General features: G+C 53.6%; 1 protein-coding gene across 1 annotated transcript in view; it reads left to right on the top strand.

Annotated features, from left to right (window-relative positions):
• The window catches only part of LRP1 (LDL receptor related protein 1), a 120,313-nt gene that overhangs the window by 30,644 nt on the left and 68,754 nt on the right, over positions 1-20,915 (top strand). The window contains exon 7 of the mRNA XM_054294216.1: positions 19,402-19,564. Coding sequence (XP_054150191.1) covers positions 19,402-19,564 — 163 coding nt within the window. The remainder of the gene's footprint in view (positions 1-19,401; positions 19,565-20,915) is intronic.

Raw genomic sequence — 20,915 nt, 5'->3', positions numbered from 1 at the left:
CGCCCCAAAAAGTGACCAAGAGCAAACTCTCAACCCAGAGGTGCCTCTGTGGGTGCCGCTGAGTCGTGGTGTGAGTGGCTGGCGGCATTTCCTTCTGCTGGTGGCTCTGTGGCCAGAACAAATATGGTGACAGCTCCGTGTCTAGTTTGGGTTTGCTGCTCCCAGCTCTGCAGTCAGGATGGGAGGGAGAGTTACTGGTTGGGATTTTGGTGCTCTCTGAGGGGTCCCAGTGGGCTTCCAGCACCTTCCATGGATGCACAGAGCAGTGAGTGCCACAGCTGGGATGTGGGACACCATTGCTGTCACTGCTTTTATCCTTTGCCCAAATAATTTGGGGTGGAATTGGGGGATCTGGAGCTTGCAGTGGGTGTCTGTCAGGTTTTTGCTTCTCCTGGGGGTGTCCTTTGCCTCCTGAAAATGGGGAGGCTTCCAGGGGGAAGAGGGATCCCCTTACCTCACCCACTGGGCCGTTGGGTGGGCAAATTGGGATGGAACAGATTTCTGCAAAGGAGTGAAGGTCCTGGGTGGATCTCAGAGCTGAGAGGGATTCTCTGCTGAGGGCAGTGGGATTTGAGCTGGGGTCCTGGGGATCCTGGGGGTCCTGGGAGTTCTGGGGGTCCTGGGGATCCTGAGGGTCCCAGGGGAAACTGGGGGTTCTGGGGGTCCTGAGGGTCCTGGGGGTTTTGGGGATCCTGGGGGATCCTGAGGGTTCTGAGAGTCCCAGGGGTCCTTGAGGTTCTGGAGGTCCCAGGAGTTCTGGGGGTCCTGGGAGGTCCTGGAGGTCCTGAGGGTCCTGAGGACCCTGGGAGTCCTGGGGATTCTGGGGGTCCTGGAGATTCTGGGGGTCTTGGGACTCCTGAGGATCCTGGGAAACCTGGGGGTCCTGAGGATCCTGGGGGTTCTGGGGGTCCTGGGGATCTTTTGGATCCTGGGAGTCCTGGGGATCTTGAGGGTCCTGGGGATCTTGGGGGTTCTGGGGGTCCTGGAGGTCCCAGGAGTCGTGGGGGTCATGAGGGTCTTGGGATCCTGGGGGTCCCTGGGGTCCTGTGAGTTCTGGGGGTCCTGGGAGACTGGGGGTGCTGAGGATCCTGGATGTCCTGGGGGTTCTCAGGGTCCTGAGGATCCTGGGGGTTCTGGAGATCCTGGAAGTCCTGAAGATCCTGGGGGTCCTGGGCATCCAGGAGGTTCTGGGGATCCTGAGGGTCCTGAGGACCTTTTGGATCCTGGGTGTCCTGGGGGTTCTGGGGATCCTGAGGGTCCCAGGAGTCCCGAGGGTCCTGGGGATCCTGGAGGTCCTGAGGGACCTGGGGGTCCTGAGTGTTCTGATGATCCTGTGGGCCCTGGGGTTCTCAGGGTCCTGGAGGTCCCAGGAGTCCTGGGGGTCCTGAGGGTCTTGGGGGTCCTGAGGATCCTGGGGGTTCTGGGGATTCTGGGGTTTCTAGGAGTCCTGGGGTCCTGAAGATCCTGAGGGTCCTGGGGGTTCTGGGGCTTCTAGGAATCCTGGGGGTCCTGGGGGTCCCGACTCTGTGTGTGGCAGGGCAGGGCAGGCTGTGGCCGCTGCTCAGGGTGTGTGTGCACAGTTAATTTCAGCTCACCCTGTGTATTTTTAGGGCTGGGTGTATTTTTAGGGTGAGGCCTCGCCCTTTGCTCTCCCCAGGCCGTAGATAACGTGGAGTTGAGCAGGACAGGGCTCAGCTTCCTGCTTCCCTTCTGGGATTTTGGGGTTTCCCTGGGATTTTTGGGGTTTCCTTGGGATTTTTGGGGTTTCCTTGGGATTTTTGGGGTGTCCCTGGGATTTTGGGGTGTCCCTGGAATTTAGGGGGGGGTCTCTTTAGGCGCCTCTGGTTCATCACAAAGGAAGTGAGGAGTGAATTCCCCCAATGCCGCTGGTGTGGGGATGAGGAGATAATGTCACTCTCCTGCAGGACACTGCGAATCCAATTAGTGCTTTCCCTCTTTATTTCCTTCTTTATGGCATTATCTGCTCCCAGCAGGAACGGGGACCTCCCTGGCGCCTGCTGCTAATGGGGTTTGAGCTGCAAACCCCTCTGATGGGGGGAGATTGATGCTGAGGGGCTGCAGAGCAGCAGGGGGAGACCCTGGGATGAGGCTCCCCTGCCTCCCTGTCCTGCAGCGATTTCTGTCACTTGTGCCACGGGAGATGTGTTAAATGAGGGCTGTTAACAGCCCTTGGCACGACCCGGTGTCCTCAGAGCTTTATTGTTCCCCTCGGTCTTTACGCTCCCGAAGCTTTTTGCTCTCCTCAGGGCTTCCTGCAGCGCCTCCCCCTCGGCTCCCACCTCGCTGCCCCTGGATATTTGTCACAGGCACTGATTTTTTCACTTGATCTGAGCTGGCTGCTTCCCTGCCCCCAGGTCTTTTTTCTGGGATGCACTAAAAAATCAGAGGCTGGTGAATCCTTCCATCCATTTATCTTACAAAAAAATTCCTGGTTTGTGTTGGAATTTTCTGTTACAAAAATTCCCATTTTGAGTTGGAATTGGATAATTTTGCTCCACTGTCAGTTGGGCTGGGGGGTCTGGCCACTCCCAGGTCTTTTTTCAGGGACACACTAAAAAATCAGGGCCTGATGAAGCTTTCCATCCATTTCTCCTACAAAAATTTCTGGTTTTTGCTGGAATTGGATCATTTTTCTCCACCATCAGTTGGGGTGGAGGGTCTCAGGGCTTGGTACCAATGGCCAGCACAGGTGGGATGATGTGGGGAGGGGTCCAGCCTGTCCCTGCCTCCACAGGGACCATCCTGGGTGCTCAGTGTCCCTCAGTGCTCACCCCCATGATGAGAATGAAGCATGGGAAGGGCTTGTCCTTCCTGCCAGCACTGAATTGCAACAAGAGGAACTTGTCTTATCCTTCCTCCCATCCTGCTGTCCCTCTCCTCCTCTCCCTGTGGCAATCCTGCAGTGTTCCATGCCTGGCAGAATCAAGGGCAGAGGCTCAGGCTGCACCAGGATGGCACAGGGGCGTTCATCTGAGCCCCTAAACCCCTCTGGGATGGGGCAAGGGGACACTTGGGGACCTGTCACAGCTCCCCTCGGACCCTCAGTGCTCCGTGGCAGCTCCTTGACCTCCGGGGACTTTGTGATCCCGTGGGATTTCTCAAGCAGATTCCAACCTCCACGTGTTCCCCCCAGACAATGTCCTTGTTTGTTTGCACTTGGGCTTCCAAGGAATTTCTGAGCCAAACAGAGCACTAAAAAATAATAATTAAAATCTGTTGCTGCTGCTTCTCATGTCATGGCCAGAACTCTCTGCTCTCCCCCAGCTCTCCAAGCTTATCCTGCTGGCCTTGTCCTCCAATCCTGGGGTTGTTTTACAGGGATCGCATCCTTGAGCAATCCTGGCAGGGAAGCAGCTGTGCTGGGGGATTTGTGCCTCCTTCCATGAGATTCATGTCCCCAGAGGTGACACCAGGAGGTGGGGACACCTCTTAGGGCTGTCCTTGTGATGCCACCTTTAGCTGGCAGGGGGCCGGGGCTGTGCTGGTCACCTCTGGGTCCCCAAGCTGGTATTGATGACAGAGGTGTTAAATCTCTGAGGGATTTGTGCTTCCTTCCATCAGATTCGTGTCCCTGTTCCCCCAGAGGTGACACCAGGAGGTGGAAACACCTCTCTAGACTGTCCTTAGGGTGCCACCTTTGGCTGGCAGCAGGCCAGGGCTGTGCTGGTCACCTCTGGGTCCCCGTGGTGGCATTGACAGAGGGATTTGTGCCTCCTTCCATCAGATTCATGTCCTTGTCCCCCTAGAGGTGACACCAGGAGGTGGGGACACCTGTCTGCATTGTCCTTGTGATGCCACCTTTGGCTGGCAGCAGGCCAGGGCTGTGCTGTCACCTCTGGGTCCCCATGGCAGTGGTGACAGAGGTGTTAAATCCTCGTCTCCGGTGCTCTGTGATCGGGTGACACTCAGGGCAAGGCAGGAGCCCTTTGCTTGCACTGTGGAAAAATACTGGGGAACACGTGCCAGGAGTGAGAGCTCTGGGCTTGTCCCTGGCTCTTGGGGTGGCTGCCCTGTCCCTGCCCTTCCCCTCCCCTTATCCTGCTCTTTCAGTTTCTTTTCCCCCTTTTTCTTTTTCCCCTTTTCTGTGGATTTTTTGCGTGGTCAGAACTGGGAGGGTCTGATCAGCAGCTGAGCTTGGTGATGCCAGGGAATGCAGTGATTGTGGCTGGAGCTGGCACTGCCCCATCCCAGCGCTGGTGCTGCTCCTTCCCAGTCCCAGTGCCACCCTCCCAGTCCCAGTGCCACCCTCCCAGTCCCAGTGCCACCCTCCCAGTCCCATCTCTGCCCTCCCAGTCCCAGTGCCACCCTCTCAGTCGAGCTCTGCTCCTTCCCAGTCCCAAACTGCTGTCCTGTCCCAAAACTGCTCCTTCCCAGTCCCAGTGCCACTCTCCCAGTCTCAGCATAGTTCTCCCAGTCCAGCTCTGCTCCTTCCCAGTCCCATCTCTGTTCTCCCAGTCTCCTTCCCAGTCCCATCCCTGCTCCTTTCCAGTCCCAGCACTGTTCTACCAGTCCAGCTCTGCTCCTTCCCAATCCAGCATTGCTTTCCCAGTTCCAGCACTGCTCTCCCAGTCCCAGCACTGTTCTACCAGTCCAGCTCTGCTCCTTCCCAATCCAGCATTGCTTTCCCAGTCCCAGCACTGCTTTCCCAGTCCCGTCTCTGTTCTCCCAGTTCATCACTGGTTTCCCAATCCAGCACTGCTCTCCCACTCCCAGCTCTGTTCCTCTCCCAGTCCCAGCTTTGCTCCTTCCCAGTCCCAGTGCCACCCTCCCAGTCCCAGCATTGCTCCTTCCCAGTCCAGCACTGCTCTCCCAGTCCCATCTCTGTTCTCCCAGTCCCAGCTCTGCTCCTTTCCAGTCTCAGCATCGTTCTGTCACTCCAACACTGCTCCTTCCCAGTCCCAGCACTGGTTTCCCAGTCCAGCACTGGTTTCCCAGTCCCATCTCTGCTCTCCCAGTCCAGCACTGTTCTCTCACTCCAGCACTGCTCCTTCCCAGTCCAACACTCCTCTCCCAGTCCAGCGCTGCTCCTTCCCAGTCCCAGCACTGGTTTCTCAGTCCAGCACTGGTTTCCCAGTCCCAGCTCTGTTCTCCCAGTCCAGCTCTGCTCCTCCCCAGCAGGAGCAGTCACCAATTCTGCAGGAATTTCCCTCAGCAGGCTCCTTGCAGGGCTGCTGGGGAAAGGCTACAGAGGTGCCACGATTTATTATTTCTCAATTTAAGCTTTGTTGTTTTCCTTTCTAAAACAAACCCTCGGGAAGGAGTTTGAAATATCAGGACATTTGATCCTGAGTGCATTCTAAACCCCAAACACCAACAATCTGGCCAGCATTAAAATCCCTTCCTGGGCAGCATCAATCCCAAGCTGCCCAGCTCTGGGGGTGTTTTCATTGACTCCATTTCAGTGTCACTGGGAATGGGCTGTCCCCGTGCCAGCAGGCAGGGAGAGGAGCTGGGACAGATTGATTTCAGGGCCTGCAGAGGAATCCAAGTACATTTCTTCCCCCACTTTGCATGGAAAGCTATTTTTCTTCCTTGCTGCCTCATCCTGGCCAAGAAAGAGGCTCCGACGTGAACTCACTTGGCAGGAGAGGGGGATGATTGGTAACTTCATCTCGTGGTTCCTTTCTGTTGGTTTCTTTTCTTCTTTTTTAACTGTTTGTGGCTGTTCTTGGTGCAGTGAGGAAGGAAAGTGGGAGATGGGGGAGAGAAGGGGATGGGAGAGAAGGGGATAAATGGGGCAGGGGATAAATGTGAGCAGGACATGGAGGGGAGAAGGGATAGCGGAGCAGGGGTTAGGGGAGAGAAGGGGATAAATGGGAGCAGGGGATAAATGGGACCAGGGGATAGATAGGAACAGGATATGGTGGGGAGAAGGGATAGGGGAGAGCAGGGGATGGGGCAAATCAGGGGATAAATGGGAGCAAGGGATGAATGGAATCAGGAGATAAATGGGAAAGGGGATAAATGGGATGGGGCATAAATGGAGCAGGGGAGAGCAGGAGAAAAATGGGAACAGGACATCGAAGGGAGAAGGGATAGGGGAGAGCAGGGCATAAATGGGAGCAGGGGATAAATGGGACCAGGATATGGAGGAGAGCAGGGGATAAATTGGGAGCAGAGGATAAATGGGAGCAAGGGAAAAATGGGAGCAGGATATGGAGGGAAGAAGGGAATGGGGGAAATCAGGAGATAGGGGAGATCAGGGGATGGGGGAAATCAGGGAATAGGGGAGAGCAGAGGATAAATGGGACCAGAGGATAAATGGGACCAGGGGATAGATGGGAGCAGGGGATAAATGGGACCAGGACATGAAGGGAAGCAGGGGATAAATGGGAGCAGAACATGGAGGGGAGAAGGAATAGGGGAGAGCAAGGACCAGGATGGATGGGAGCAGGGAATGGGATGGGTGGGAGAAGGGGATAGAGGGGAGCAGGGACCACATGGGAAAGCAGGGATTGGGTGGGAGCAGGAGATGAAGGCAAGCAGGAGCTGGAGGGAGCAGAGGATGAGGAGAACAGGGGATGAAGGACACAGGGACTGTCTGGAGCCGTGCACTCACACCAGCTCATTGTGTGGCATGATGGTGATTTTAATCAGTCTCTTAACAAAGATCTGACACTCAGGACCCCACTGTGCTCTTCCCAGCATCTCTGACTCCCCTTTTCTGCTGTTTCCCCTTGTAGGGAACAGAAATAAATCCCCCAAAGGGGCTGAGAGCCCCTGAAACCCCCCCCGGCTGTGGTGGCAGGGCTGAGCTGCCTTCCCACATTGCTGGGGACAAAAGGGTGACACGAATGTCCTGAGTCATCAGTGCCCAGGTTTGATTTCCCATGGACAGGAGCGTGTCTGTCCCAGCACACATCTGTCTGTGTGTCCCAGCACATCTGTCTATGTGTCCCAGCACATCTGTCTGTGTGTCCCAGCACACGTCTGCGTGTCCATCCGCACTGCAGGAGCCCCTTGGGACCCTTCCTGGCCCCATTTCTGCTTTCTCCTCCCCCCCACAGATCCCCCCAGTGCCGGGTTCCCATCGAGCCTGTGTCTCTCTCCTCTCACCCAGAAGGAAGCCAAGTGCCCCCCGTGCCGCCCCCTCAGCCTCTGTGGAACATTTGTGCCCACGGAATGGGCTCATTAAGGCAGAGTAATTAGCAGTCCCTTGGCTGCCCTCCACAGCTCATTCCATTCCCTGTTCCTGCTCTTCCCCACCTCCTGTGCCTCAGCCAGGCTCTGCGGGGATGCTGTGGGGTTGAGCCAGGACATGGGGAGGAGGGGAAGTTTGGGGTGTCCCCATTTTGGGGGAGCAGAGATGGTGTCAGTGAGGAGCTGGAGAGGTTTCTGGTGATCCCTTGGACATGGGAGATGCAGTCATGGTGCTGTACCAGAGCAGAACATGGCCTGAAGAGGAGGCAAATTTGGGGTGTCCTCACCCTGTGGAGCAGAGATGGTGTCAGTGGCTGCTTGGACATGGTTCCCGTACAGATACAGCCATGGTGCTGCACCAGAATGGAGAAGAGGAGGCAATTCTGGGGTGTCCCCACTCTGGGGAGCAGAGAGGGTGTCAGTGAGGAGCTGGAGAGGTTCTGGTGATCCCTTGGACATGGGAGATGCAGCCATGGAGCAGAACATGGCCTGAAGAGGAAGGAAGTTTGGGGTGTCCCCAATATGGGGAGCAGAGATGGTGTCAGAGAGGGACTGGAGAGGTTTCTGGTGATCCCGTGGACATGGTTCCCCTGCAGATACAGCCATGGTGCTGCATGGAGCAGAGCACAGCCTGAAGAGGAGGCAATTTTGGGGTGTTCCCACTTAGGAGATGGTGTCAGAGGGGCTGGAGATGTTCTGGTGATCTCTTGGACATGGGAGATGCAGCCATGGTGCTGCACCAGAGCAGAACATGGCCTGAAGAGGAGGGAACGTCTGGGGTGTCCCCATTTTGGGGAGCAGAGATGGTGTCAGTGAGGGGTTTGGGAGGTTCTGGTGATCCCTTGGATGTGGTTCCCCTTCAGATGCAGCCATGGTGCTGCACCAGAATGGAGAAGAGGAGGCAGTTTTGGGGTGTCCCCACTCTGGGGAGCAGAGATGGTGTCAGAGAGGGACTGGAGAGGTTCTGGTGATGCCTTGGTTCCCCTTCAGTGGTGCTGCACTGGGGTTCCAAGGCACAGACAGCCCATGGACTGGGTGTCCCAGTGCTCCCTGGAGCAGGGCATTGCTCCATCCTGTCCCCAAGGCTGGGATGTCCCTCTGAGGGGGCTGTGTCACCACCCTGGGGAGCAGAGATGGTGTCAGAGAGGTGCTGGAGATGTTCTGGTGATCCCTTGGTTCCCCTTCAGTGGGGAACAGACAGCCCATGGACCTATGGAGCAGGGCAGTGCTCCGGCCTGTCCCCAAGGCTGGGATGTCCCTCTGAGGGGGCTCTGTCACCCCCTGAGGCACATTTGGCTGGCTCAGGTCGGGCGTGAGCTCTCGCACAGCCCCAGGGCTCCATCCCGGCACCGACTCAGACATCCTGGCCCAGGTCCACCAGCTTCCACCCAGCGGTTCCTCCTCGCACAGAAACATCTCAGCAGAAAGGGAGGGGGGTGAATTTATTTATTTTTGAGCCTGCTTTGCTGAGGCAACCAGGCTGACGTGACGGCTGTGGTGGTGCTGGTGGCAGCCTCTCCTCCTTCCTGCCCTGCTCGGACACACAAGGACTTGGCTGTTCCTGGGAGCAAAGGGGGGACCCTCAGAGTGTCTGTCCGTCCCTCCGTCCGGCGCCCTCGGGGGCGGGAGTTTGTCTTTGTGCTCGTCCTGTTAACATACTTCTAATTAAGGAAAATTGTCCCCAGGAGCGGTGTTTATCCAGGCCGGTCACAGAGACGGGTTTGTTCTCCAAGCGAGAGGATGTCTGTGGAGGGGGGAAAAAGAGAGACAGAAATTCCTCCAGATTATGGCATTATGTAAATGTATCAAACGGATCATTCCCTATAAAAAAAAAAAAAAAAGGAAAGTAGGAAACCGATGGATTTCAGCAGCCCTGGGGATTGCATTCCTGACGAGCCTCCGCCGGCGTTTCAGAGCCGAAATATTCGGCGACTTTTCCAAGATGTTTTTCCTTCCAGGCCGTGTGCCCTGAGCGCCTGGGGGGGCTCTTGGGGCCACCCCCCAGCCCTCCCAGGCTTCTTTTCTTGCTGGGTGGCAATTTGGCCACAGTTCCTGCTTGCCCTTTGTGCCCAGAGCAGGGGACGTGGTGTTTGCTGCTCTCCGTGGGATGTGGTGTGGATGGGAACCATGGATTCCATGGTTTGTGTCAAGGCTGGTTGACCCTGGGGAAGCAAGAACCAGCTGTTTATAGGACTTGAATATTCTTTATTTATTCGTTATTTCTTTATTATTCTTTGTTTTTTTATTATTCCTTATTTATTCTTTATTGTTCGTTATTTCTTTATATTCGTTATTTAAATATTATTCGTTTGTGTCAAGGCTGGTTGACCCTGGGGAAGCAAGAACCAGCTGTTTATAGGACTTAAATATTCTTTATTTATTCTTTATTTCTTTATTATTCTTTATTTCTTTATTATTCATCATTTATTCTTTATTATTCGTTATTTCAATATTATTCATTTGTGTCAAGTCTGCTTGACCCTGGGGAAGCAAGAACCAGCTGTTTATAGGACTTAAATATTCTTTCTTTATTTTTTATTTCTTTATTATTCTTTTTTTATTATTTGTTATTTATTCTTTATTATTCATTATTTATTCTTTATTATTCATTATTTCTTTATTATTCATTATTATTCGTTATTATTCATTATTTATTATTCATTATTCTTATTCGTTATTTAAATATTATTTTTTTGTGTCAAGGCTGGTTGACCCTGGGGAAGCAAGAACCAGCTGTTTATAGGACTTTGATATTCTTTATTTATTTTTTATTTCTTTATTATTCTTTATTTTTTTATTATTCGTTATTTATTCTTTATTGTTCGTTATTTCTTTATTATTCATTATTATTCTTTATTATTCATTATTTATTCTTCGTTACTCTTATTCGTTATTTAAATTTTATTCATTTGTGTCAAGGCTGGTTGACCCTGGGGAAGCAAGAACCAGCTGTTTATAGGACTTTGATATTCTTTATTTATTTATTTATTTATTTATTTATTTATTATTCGTTATTTATTCTTTATTATTAATTATTTATTATTCATTATTTAAATATTCTTTATTATTCGTTATTTTTTTATTCATTATTTCTTTATTATTCCTTATTTATTATTCGTTATTTAAATATTTTCCGTTTGTGTCAAGGCTGGTTGACCCTGGGGAAGCAAGAACCAGCTGTTTATAGGACTTTAATATTCTTCATTTATTCTTTATTTCTTTATTTATTCTTTATTTCTCTTTATTTCTCTTTATTTCTTTATTATTCTTTATTTAAAGTCAGATGTTGGCTTTAAACACTCCATCTCTGTTCTCTGTCCCTTGTGCTGGGCCAAGGGGGAAAATGCTCCTGAGCAGAATGGGAACAAGGATTTGGTGTCAGAGCTCCGTGCCCAGGGATGTTTTTGGCTGCTTCAAGCAGAGCTGGGACCTCTCCTGCCCCACATCCCTGTCCTGCACTCCTGGAAATGCTCCCTTGAGGAATAGCATGGAAGTGGAATTTCTCCCAGGCTTGGAATCATGGGATTACTAAAGTTGGAAAATCCCCTAAGATCCTTGAGTCCAACCATTAACCCAGAGCTGCCAGGTCATTGCTGAACTGTGTCCCCAAGTGCCACATCCACGATGTTTCTGGCTGCTTCAAGTTTCTCCCAGACTTAGATTCATGGAATTATTGAGGCTGGAAAAGCCCTTTAAGACCCATCAACCCAGGCCTGCCAGGTCATCACCAAAATGTGTCCCCAAGTGCCACATCCACACATTTCAGGAGTAATTTCTTCATGGAAAGAGTTGGAATTTCTTCATGGAAAGGGTTGTCAGGCATTGGAAGGGGTTTTTAGGGAGGGTGCCCATCCCTGGAGGTGTCTGAGGAACATCTGGATGTGGCACTCAGGGATGGACTCTATGGTCCTGGAGGGTTTTTCCAACCTCAGGGATTCTGGATTTCAGAATTTTTTGCTGTTTTGATTTTTCCTGAGCTTGTTGAACCTCTATGGGTACAGAGAGGTTTCTCCTTTTCCTTGCTCAGCCTGGAGGAGCTGCTGGGTGGCTTCATCCCCCTCGCAGCTCTTGGTGTCCCTGGTGGTCCTGGAGGGTTTTTCCAACCTCAGGGACTCTGGAATTCAGAGATTGAGAAGTTGGAAAAGCCCTCTGAGACCCTCAAGTCCAACCATTAACCCAGAGCTGCCAGATTGTCACTAAAATGTGTCCCCAAGTGCCACATCCACACATTTCAGGAGGAATTTCTTCATGGAAAGGCATTGAGAGGGAGGTGGTGGAGTGCCCATCCCTGGAGATGTCTGAGGAACATCTGCATGTGGCACTCAGGGATCGGTCACAGCTTGGACCCGATGGTCCTGGAGGGTTTTTCCACCTCAGGGATTCCAAAATTCAGGGAAATTTTGCTGTTTTGATTTTTTCCTGAGCTTTTTGAACCTCTGTGGACACAGAGGGGTTTCTCCTTTTCCTTGCTCGGCCTGGAGGAGCTGCTGGGTGGCTTCATCCCCCTCGCAGCTGTTTGAGGACTGTCGAAATCCCTGCGTTTAATCCGAGGGAAGATTTTGTGTGTGTTTCCTTCCTCCTCCTGTCAGGCCACAATTGATGTGTTTGCAGACTGCACAGCAACTGATTCATGCAGAGCAAAGTTATTTGCTGGCTCAGCAAAGCTCCTTCCCCAAAAAAACAAAAAAACCAAACCCACAGCCCTGCAGTGCCTCGCTGGGAGTGGGGTAAATCCAGTTGAGGGAGGGAGAATTTGGGGCTGCAGCTCCAGTGGGAAATGTGGGAATTGTTTCAAGGAGATCTTTGGGTGGGATTGTCCCACCTGGAGCTCTGGGATCCCAGAAGGAGGAGGAGGTCAGGGTTGGAGGGTTGGAACCAGGCTGGGAGAGATGGGGGTGAGAAGGGTCCAGGGAAGGCTCAGAGCCTCTTCCAGTAGCTGAAGAGGCTCCAGAAGATCTGGAGCTTAAAAGGGTCCAGGGAGAGCTCAAAGCTTCTTCCAGTGCTTGAAGAGGTTCCAGGAGAGCTGGAGAGGGAGGCTCCAGAAGAGCTGGAGCTTAGAAGGGTCCAGGGAAAGTTCAGGGCTTCTTCCAGTGCCTAAAGAGGCTCCAGAAGAGCTGGAGAGGGAGGATCCAGAAGATCTGGAGCTTAAAAGGGTCCCGGGAAAACTCGGAGCTTCTTCCAGTGCCTAAAGAGGCTCCAGAAAAGCTGGAGAGGGAGGCTCCAGAAGATCTGGAGCTGAGAAGGGTCCAGGGAAAGTTCAGGGCTGCTTCCAGTGCCTGAAGAGGCTCCAGGAGAGCTGGAGAGAGAGGATACAGAAGATCTGGAGCTGAGAAGGCTCCAGGGAAGGTTCAGGGCTTCTTCTTGTACCTGAAGAGGCTCCAGAAAAGCTGGAGCTGATAAGGGTCCAGGGACAGCTCAGAGCTTCTTCCAGCACCTGAAAAGGCTCCAGAAGAGCTGGAGAGAGAAGATACAGAAGAGCTGGAGCTGAGAAGGCTCCAGGGAGAGCTCAGAGCTTTTTCCGGTGCCTGAAGAGGCTCCAGGAGAGCTGGAGACAAGGGTTTGGAGTGACAGGACACAGAGAATGGTTCCCCACTGACACAGAGTGTGGTTAGGTGGGATTTTAGGAAGAAATTCCTCCCCTGGATCCCTGGAAGTGCCCAAGGCCAGGTTGGATGGAGCATGGAACACCTGGAGACAGTGGAAGGTGTCTCAAGTGGGACTGAGATGATCTTTTGACCCAAACCAGTCTGGGATTCTCAGAAAAGGGAAAATCCAAGCTCAGTGTGACCGGGTTTTGTGGCAGGGACCTCAGGAACAGCTTGGTGGGGATCAGGGAGAGCTCAGAGCCTCTTCCAGTGCCTGAAGAGGCTCCAGGAGAGCTGGGGACAAGGGCTTGGAGTGACAGGACACAGGGAATGGCTTCCCACTGACACAGAGTGGGTTTAGGTGAAATTTTGCAGATTTTGGGAAGAAATTTTGGAGATTTGGGGAAGAAATTCCTCTCTGTGAGGGTGGGGATGCCCCTGGAAGTGTCCAAGGCCAGGTTGGATGGAGCTTGGAGCAACCTGGAAGGTGTCTCAAGTGAGACTGAGATGATCTTTTGACCCAAACCAGTCTGAGATTCTGTGAAAAGGGGAAAATCCCAGCCCAGTGTGACAGGGTTTTGTGGCAGGGACCTCAGGAACAGCTCAGTGGGGCTCACTCAGGCCCTGGAGGGTGTGAAACCAGGAAACATCTGTGAGCGTGGCTTTTGGGGTTTCCTGAAGCCGCCAACCCGCCCGTGTTGAGCAATTTTAATGAAGTTCCCTCATCCTCCATCCTCCCCCCCTCTAAATGGGGCTGCTGGCCTGGACCCCATCCCTGTCCCCGTCCCTGTGAGGGTTTTTTGGCTGCCTGTCCCAGGAAGAGCCTTGGAAAGCTGAAAAAGCTGAAATTTCCCTGCTCTCTGCCCCCACCAGCTCCTTTCCAAAGGCTCCCAAATAAATAAATCTTGGGAAATGAGCTCGGCTCGTGTCGCAATCGCCGGGGTTGAGCAAGGAGAGGGATTTGTTCCAAATTGGGAATTTTTTTTTGGGGGGGAGAGAGGCACCCAAAGGGGGTTTTGGGAGGGAAGGGGGTGGTGGGATTCTCTGGAAATCATCTATGACCCCTCCAGGGGACAGGGTCAGCCCTGCTGGTCCCCTCAGATGGGTTCAAAGGTGTTTTTATGGCCATGGGTGGTTGTGGCACCATCCCTGGGCATCCATTTTGGAAGGGGGACACAGAGGGAGAGTCCCCCCCTCTCCAAAAATTGAGAAGGAGGGAGGTTAAAGTGTCTGCAAGCCAATGCCAGGGGTTAAAAATAGCTGTTTTCTAAATTAGCTCCCAGCAGAAGTTCGAGAGGAAATCCAGGTTTAGCTGAGGCTACAAGAAAGAGGCTGAAAATAATAATAATAATAATAATAATAATTGTAATAATAATGAAAATAACAACAGTGGTATAATTAAAAATAAAAAGTGATTCCTGCGAAGGAGAGGGGAGGATGGGGAGCAGGGAGAGATGGAAAACAAAAGCCTTTGAGGAGGGTAATGCTTTCCAGCTGCAAAAATAAAGCCTGGGAGAGGAGCAAGTGCTTGCATCACCCTCAGCCCTGAGCTGCCCTGCTTGGAGCTGGGGCTCATCTGGAGCCCCCCAGCTGGACCAGGACCTGGGTTGGGGCAGGATGGGTGTGAGAGAAATGTGGGGCTGGAATTCTGTGCCTTGTTTTGGGTGTTTGAGTGTTGGGCTGGGGCTCATCTGGAGCCCCCCAGCTGGACCAGGACCCTCTTTTCCCCCGGATGGGTGTGAGGGGAACATGGGGTTGGAATTCTGTGCCTTGTTTTGGCTTTTTTCCTCTTTGAGCATTGGGATTGGGCTCATCTGGATGCCCCCAGCTGGACCAGGACCCTCTTTTCCCCTGGCTTGGGGCAGGGAATTCTGTGATGGAAAACGTGGAATTCTGTGCCTTGTTTTGGGTGTTTTTCCTCTTTAAGTGTTTGACTGGGGTTCATCTGGAGCCCCCCAGCTGGACCAGGACCCTCTTTTCCCCTGGATTGGGACAGGGAATTCTGTGAGGGGAACATGGGGCTGCAATTCTGTGCCTTGTTTTGCCTTTTTTCCTTTTTGAGTGTTGGGATTGGGCTGATCTGGAGACCCCCAGCTGGACCAGGACCCTCCTTTCCCCTGCATGAATATGAGGGGGGTGTGGGGCTGCAATTCTGTGCCTTGTTTTGGGTGTTTCCCTCTTTGAGTGTCGGGCTGGACTCAGCCCCACCTCGGAGGGAGAGGTGGCAAAGGGGCTCTGGGATGGGTTGGACCCCTCAAAGAGCAGAATTTAGGGGTCAGAGCCATGCTGGGGGCCCCCTGAGCCGTTCTGCCAACGCTCCCCATCCGCCCCTGCTTGGATCTCTCCTCTGGTCCTGTGACTCTGACTCAGCCACGCAGGCGCCAGCCAAGCTCTGCTTTTTTTGGGGAATTCTTGCACATCCCTTTTGCTCGAGCGTTCCTCGCCCCAGCAGGGCCCTGCCACCCCCTCCCCACGTCACAGGGGGGTTTGGGGGTGCTGCTGGTGACAGCAGAGCTCTGTCTCAGGGGCACAGTGCGGCCTTTGGTACCCCAATGTGCATTTTTAGGTGGTTTTCATCCCAAACCCCTCTTGCCCCAGGACCTGGGGGGTCCTGGTTGGAGCAGGAGCCCCCCCAAACCGTGTGCCAGCCCTGGCACGTTGGGAGCCCTGCACCAGGCTTGGTTTGGGGTTGATTGTCATTCCTTGTTTTGGGCTGTTTCCGCTTGATTTTACATCCCTTTGCTGAAGTGTTTCTCGCCCCAGCACTGCTCTGCCACCCCCTCCCCATCCCCAGTGTTCCTGTAGGGTGACCCCCCCATGTCACAGCGGGGTTTGGGGAGCAGGGAAAGGCTGTGGCTGCTCCTGGTGACATCAGGACTCTGTCTTGGGGGCAGAACTTGTCACCCCAGTGCGCATTTTTAGGTGGTTTTCATCCCAAACCCCTCTTGCCCCAGGACCTGGGGGGTCCTGCTTGGAGCAGGAGCCCCCCCAAACCCTGTGCCAGCCCTGGCACGCTGTGAGCCCTGTTTGGGGTTGATTCCTTGTTTTTGGCTGTTCCCACTTGATTTTACATCCCTTTGCTCGAGTGTTCCTCGCCAGAACAGCCCCCCATCCTCAGGACCCTGCCACCCCAAGTTTTCACCCCAAATCCCTCTTGCCCCAGGAGCAGGAGCCCCCTGAGCCCTGTGCCAGCCCTGGCACGTTGGGCAGCACTTTGGGAGCCCTGTTTGGGGTTGATTCTCATTCCTTGGCTCGGGCTGTCCCCACTTGTTTTTACGAGCTGCCTCTCGCAGCCTCGCCCTTCCTGAGGAGGGTGAGGTCAACGTCCCCATCCCTGTCCCCATCCCTGTCCCCATCCCTGTCCCCTGGGCCTCAAAATGAGCTGGCTGAGCTGGCCTGGCTCGCTCAGGGATGGGGATTGGGGTTTGTGCACCCCAAACTCTCTCTGTGTGCTCAATCCCAGCCCGGCTGTGTGGATGGAGAGCCCCGGGATCGAGGGTGGGGTGGGGGCATTGCAAAATCTCCTGGCTTGGTTCGTGTTTTCCCTGCTGTGTTGGTTAATAATTCAGTGCTGTCTGGCCCTGCTCCACCAGGGCTGTCTGGGTCTCACTGACCTTGGGGTCCTGAGGATGAGGGGCTGTTCTGACCCATCCTTGATCCTTTGGGGCTGTCTGGGTCCTGCTGACCTTGGGGTCCTGAGGATGGGGGGCTGTTCTGGATTATCTTTGCTCATCTGGGGCTGCCCAGGTCCTGCTGGCCTTGGGGTGCTGAGGATGGGAGATCATTGTGCCCTATCCCTGCTCTTCCAGGGCTCTCTGAGTCCTCCTGATCTTGGTGTCCTGAGGATGGGGAGCTGTTCTGGCCCATTCTTGCTCATCTGGGGCTGTCCAGGTCCTGCTGACCTTGGGATATTGGGATTTGGGGGTCATTGTGCCCCATTCTTACTCCTCTGCGGTGTCCAGGTCCTGCTGGCCTTGGGGTACTGGGACTGGGGGGTTTCTGTGCCCCATCTCTGCTCTCCCAGGGCTCTCTGAGTCCTCCTGATCTTGGGGTTCTGAGGATGGGGGGGCTGTTCTGGCCCATCCCTGCTCTTCTTTGGCTGTCCAGGTCCTGCTGCCCTTGAGATGCTGGGACTGGGGGGTCATTGTGCCCCATCTCTGCTCTTTCACGGCTGTTTGGGTCTTGCTGACCTTGGGGTGCTGGGGCTGGGGGGCTGTTCTACCCCATCCCTGCTCCTTCCTCCAGGCCTCTGAGTCCCTCTGACCTCTGGGTCCTTCTGCCCAGGGCTGCTGTGCCCCATCCCTGCTGTGCTCCATCCCTGCTGTGCCCCATCCCTGCTCCTCCAGGGCTCTCCAGATCCTCTTAGCCTCAGGATGCTGGGACTGGGGGGTCGCTGTTCCCCATCCCTGCTCTTCCAGGGCTCTCTGAGTCCTCCTGATCTTGGGGTCCTGGAGCTGGGGGGTCGTCGTGCCCCATCCCTGCTGTGCCCCATCGCTGCTGTGCCCCATCCCTTCTCTGCCCTGTCCATTCTCACTGTGGTGCTGCATTGATGGAGGTGCAGGGTCTGGGGGTGCACCAAACCAAAGGACAGCTCTCCAAACCCCTTGGCATCTCTGGGAGCAGCAGCCCCTCAGCCTGGCCTCTGTCCTGGCAGGCTCAGGAGGGGCTGAGCAGCTGAGCCCTGGCCAGGCAGGAATTCAGGCGCGTTGGGCTGATCGGATTTAACTGGTTTAATTAAACACTCGCTGGCTTTCACTGGTTTAATTAAATGCTCACATGCTGCCTGCCAGGTGCTGCCTCTCACCTGCCCCAGCCCCCAGGGTGTCCCTGCAGCTCTGGATTAGCTCTGCTCCCGCCTTGCCCAGCGGGTTCTGCCCTCGGTGCCACCTGTGCCACCCGTGGGGCTGCTGGAGCCCCTTCCCTGCTGCCCACTCCCTTCTGCAGCAGGGACTGGCAGAGCTTCCCCTGCCCCACTGGGATTCTTGAGGGATGGATTCCCAATGTTTTTCTGCAGGGTGAATTCCCAGTATTCCTACAGGGTGAATTCCCAGTGTTTCTGAGGGATGAATTCCTAGGGTTTCTGCAGGATGAATTCCCAGGATTTCTGCAGGGTGAATTTCCGGGGTTTCTGAGAGATGAATTCCCAGTGTTGCTGCAGGGTGAATTCCCAGGGTTTCTGCAGGGATGATTTCCCAATATTCCTGCAGGATGAATTCCCAGTATTTCTACAGGGTAAAGTCCCAGTGTTCCTACAGGGTGAATTCCCAATATTCCTTCAGGATGAATTCACAGTTTTCCTGCAGGATGAATTCCCAAGATTTCAGCAGGAGAAATTCCAGTGTTTCTGAGGGATGACTTCCCCGTGTTGCTGCAGGAAAAATTCCCAATGTTTCTGCAGGAAAAATTCCCAATATTCCTTCAGGGTGAATTCCCAGTGTTCCTGCAGGATGAATTCCTAGGGTTTCTGCAGGAAAAATTCCCAATATTCCTGTGGGATGAATTCCCAGTGTTGCTGCAGGGTGAATTCCTAATATTCCTTCAGGGTGAATTCCCAGTGTTTCTGAGGGATGATTTCCCAGTGTTCCTGCAGGAAAAATTCCCAATTTTCCTGAGTGATGAATTCCCAGTGTTTCTGTAGGATGAATTCCCAGTGTTCCTGAGGCATGAATTCCCAGTGTTTCTGCAGGGTGAATTCCCAATATTCCTGTGGGATGAATTCCCAGTGTTTCTATGGGATGAATTCCCAGTGTTTCTGTAGGATGAATTCCCAGTGTTCCTGAGGCATGAATTCCCAATATTTCTTCAGGATAAATTCCCAGTGTTCCTACAGGGTGAATTCCCAGTGTTGCTGCAGGAAAAATTCCCAATATTCCTGTGGGATGAATTCCCAGTGTTGCTGCAGGATGAATTCCCAGTATTCCTGTGCGATGAATTCCTAGGGTTTCTGTGGGATGAATTCTTAGGGTTTCTTCAGGATGAATTCCCAGTGTTGCTGCATGGTGAATTCCCAATGTTTCTGAGGGATGATTTCCCAGTATTTCTGCAGGATGAATTCCCAATATTCCTGCAGGGTGAATTTCCAGTGTTCCTGCTATGTGAATTCCCATTATTCCTGTGGGATGAATTCCCAGTGTTTCTGCAGGGTGAATTCCCATTATTCCTGTGGGATGAATTCCCAGTGTTGCTGCAGGGTGAATTCCTAATATTCCTTCAGGGTGAATTCCCAGTGTTTCTGCTGGGATGATTTCCCAATGTTCCTGCAGGATAAATTCCCAATATTTCTGTGGGATGAAATCCCTATATTCCTGTGGGATGAATTCCCAGTGTTTCTGCAGCATGCTCTCCTGGTTGTGTGTGATGTTTCTGGCTTGTCTGGGGGCAACATTTCTCCCTTGGGAGCAGAAGATGGGCTACCATGGGTGCCATGGGTGCCCTGTGGGTGCTCTGGGTGCCCTGTGGGTGCCATGGGTGCTGTGGGTGCCCTGTGGCTCCACACAGGGTGACCAGGGCAGATCCTTGCTGTGGGTGCAGCTCCCAGTGCATTCATGGCTCCCATGGGTTCATTCCTTGGCCATGCTGGGGTTTGTGACCCTGGGGGGCTCCTGGCTCTGTCCCTCCCTGCCTCACCCCCCTTTCTCTCCCTGTCCTGGCCCAGATGTGGAGCAGATGGCCATCGACTGGCTCACGGGCAACTTCTACTTCGTGGATGACATCGACGACCGGATCTTCGTGTGCAACAAGAACGGGGACACCTGTGTCACCCTGCTGGACCTGGAGCTCTACAACCCCAAGGGAATCGCGCTGGACCCGGCCATGGGGTGAGTCCTGGCAGTTCACCACCCTTGGGGACAGCTGGGGACCCTCTGGGGTTGGGGGAATTTCCTGTGCTTTGTTGAGTCCTCCCTGCAGGGACATTTGCCACCCAGCCTGCCCTGGCAGCAGCTGAATCCTGTGGGACACACCTGGCCCAGCTCAGGAGAAGCTTCTGCTTCCAGCTTTGCCCCAGAATGTAGGAGCTGGAGTGGTTTTTGGGAGCTGGAGTGGTTTTTAGGAGCTCAGACCTGTGGGACACACCTGGCCCAGCTCAGGAGAAGCTGCTGTTTCCAGCTTTGCTCCAGATTTTGGGACTTGGAGTGGTTTTTGGGAGCTGGAGTGGTTTTTGGGACCTGGAGTGACTCCATGCACAGCCAGAGCAGCTCCCTTGTGTCTGTGTGTCCATCCAAGACATGGGCACAGCTTTGCTCCAGATTTTGGGAGCTAGAGTGGTTTTTGGGACCTGGAATGGTTTTTGGGTCCTCCCTGCAGGGACATTTCCCACCCAGCCTGGCCTGGGCACAGCTTTGCCTCAGATTTTGGGGAGCTGGAGTGGTTTTAGGAGCTGGAGTGGTTTTTGGGACCTGGAGTGGCTCTGTGCACAGCCAGAGCAGCTCCCTTGTGTCTGTGTCTCTGTCCAAGACATGGGCACAGCTTTGCCCCAGATTTTGGGACCTGCAGTGGTTTTCGGGAGCTGGAATGGCTCCATACACACCCAGAGCAGCTCCCTGGTGTCTGTGTGTCCAGCCCCTGCCTCCTGCACAGCCCTGAGGATGAGGATGCCAGGATGCTGAATCATGGGGGCAGCTCAGGGCACCCCTGGCAGCTGCCAGCCCCTGGGAGCTGCTGTGGCAGAAAAACCACTAAAGAGGAAAATTCCCCTCCTTGCCAGCTGATGGGCACTTCCCTCCTGGCTCAGGGTGGAAAGAGCTGGTGTTATTGAGCAGAAAATCAGGAGTATTTCATATAAACAAACAAATACCTCAGAGAATCCTGGAGAGAGCTCCAGGGCTGGTGCAGACAAGCCCCAGAGGTGGCTGAGTTGAGTTCCTTGGGCTTAACACAACGCCAAATGTGCCTGTGGACGTCTTCCAGTGACACCAACACATCTGAAGCTCCTGAGAGCTCTGTGCCATCCCCATGGGCATCTGTCAGAACCCAGAAAATTCCTTTGGATGCCCTGGAGGGCTCCAGCCCAAGCTCAGAGACCTTGGCACAGAGCCCAAGACCCCTGTGCCCTTGGAAAAAATAATTACCAACCTTTATGTGAAGGATTACAAGTCAAGGAAGTTTAAGTAGAATAATAGTTAGTTTGTCACGGGGTGAAAAATCGATTTTTGGGTTTTTAGAATGGAG

The sequence above is a fragment of the Melozone crissalis genome, unplaced genomic scaffold (genome assembly GCF_028551555.1).
Source record: "Melozone crissalis strain CALT ecotype California unplaced genomic scaffold, PUWL_Pcris_2 ptg000222l_1, whole genome shotgun sequence".
NCBI lineage: Eukaryota > Metazoa > Chordata > Aves > Passeriformes > Passerellidae > Melozone > Melozone crissalis.
Note: the sequence above shows the minus strand (reverse complement) of the source record. Positions and strands in the feature narration are given on the sequence as shown.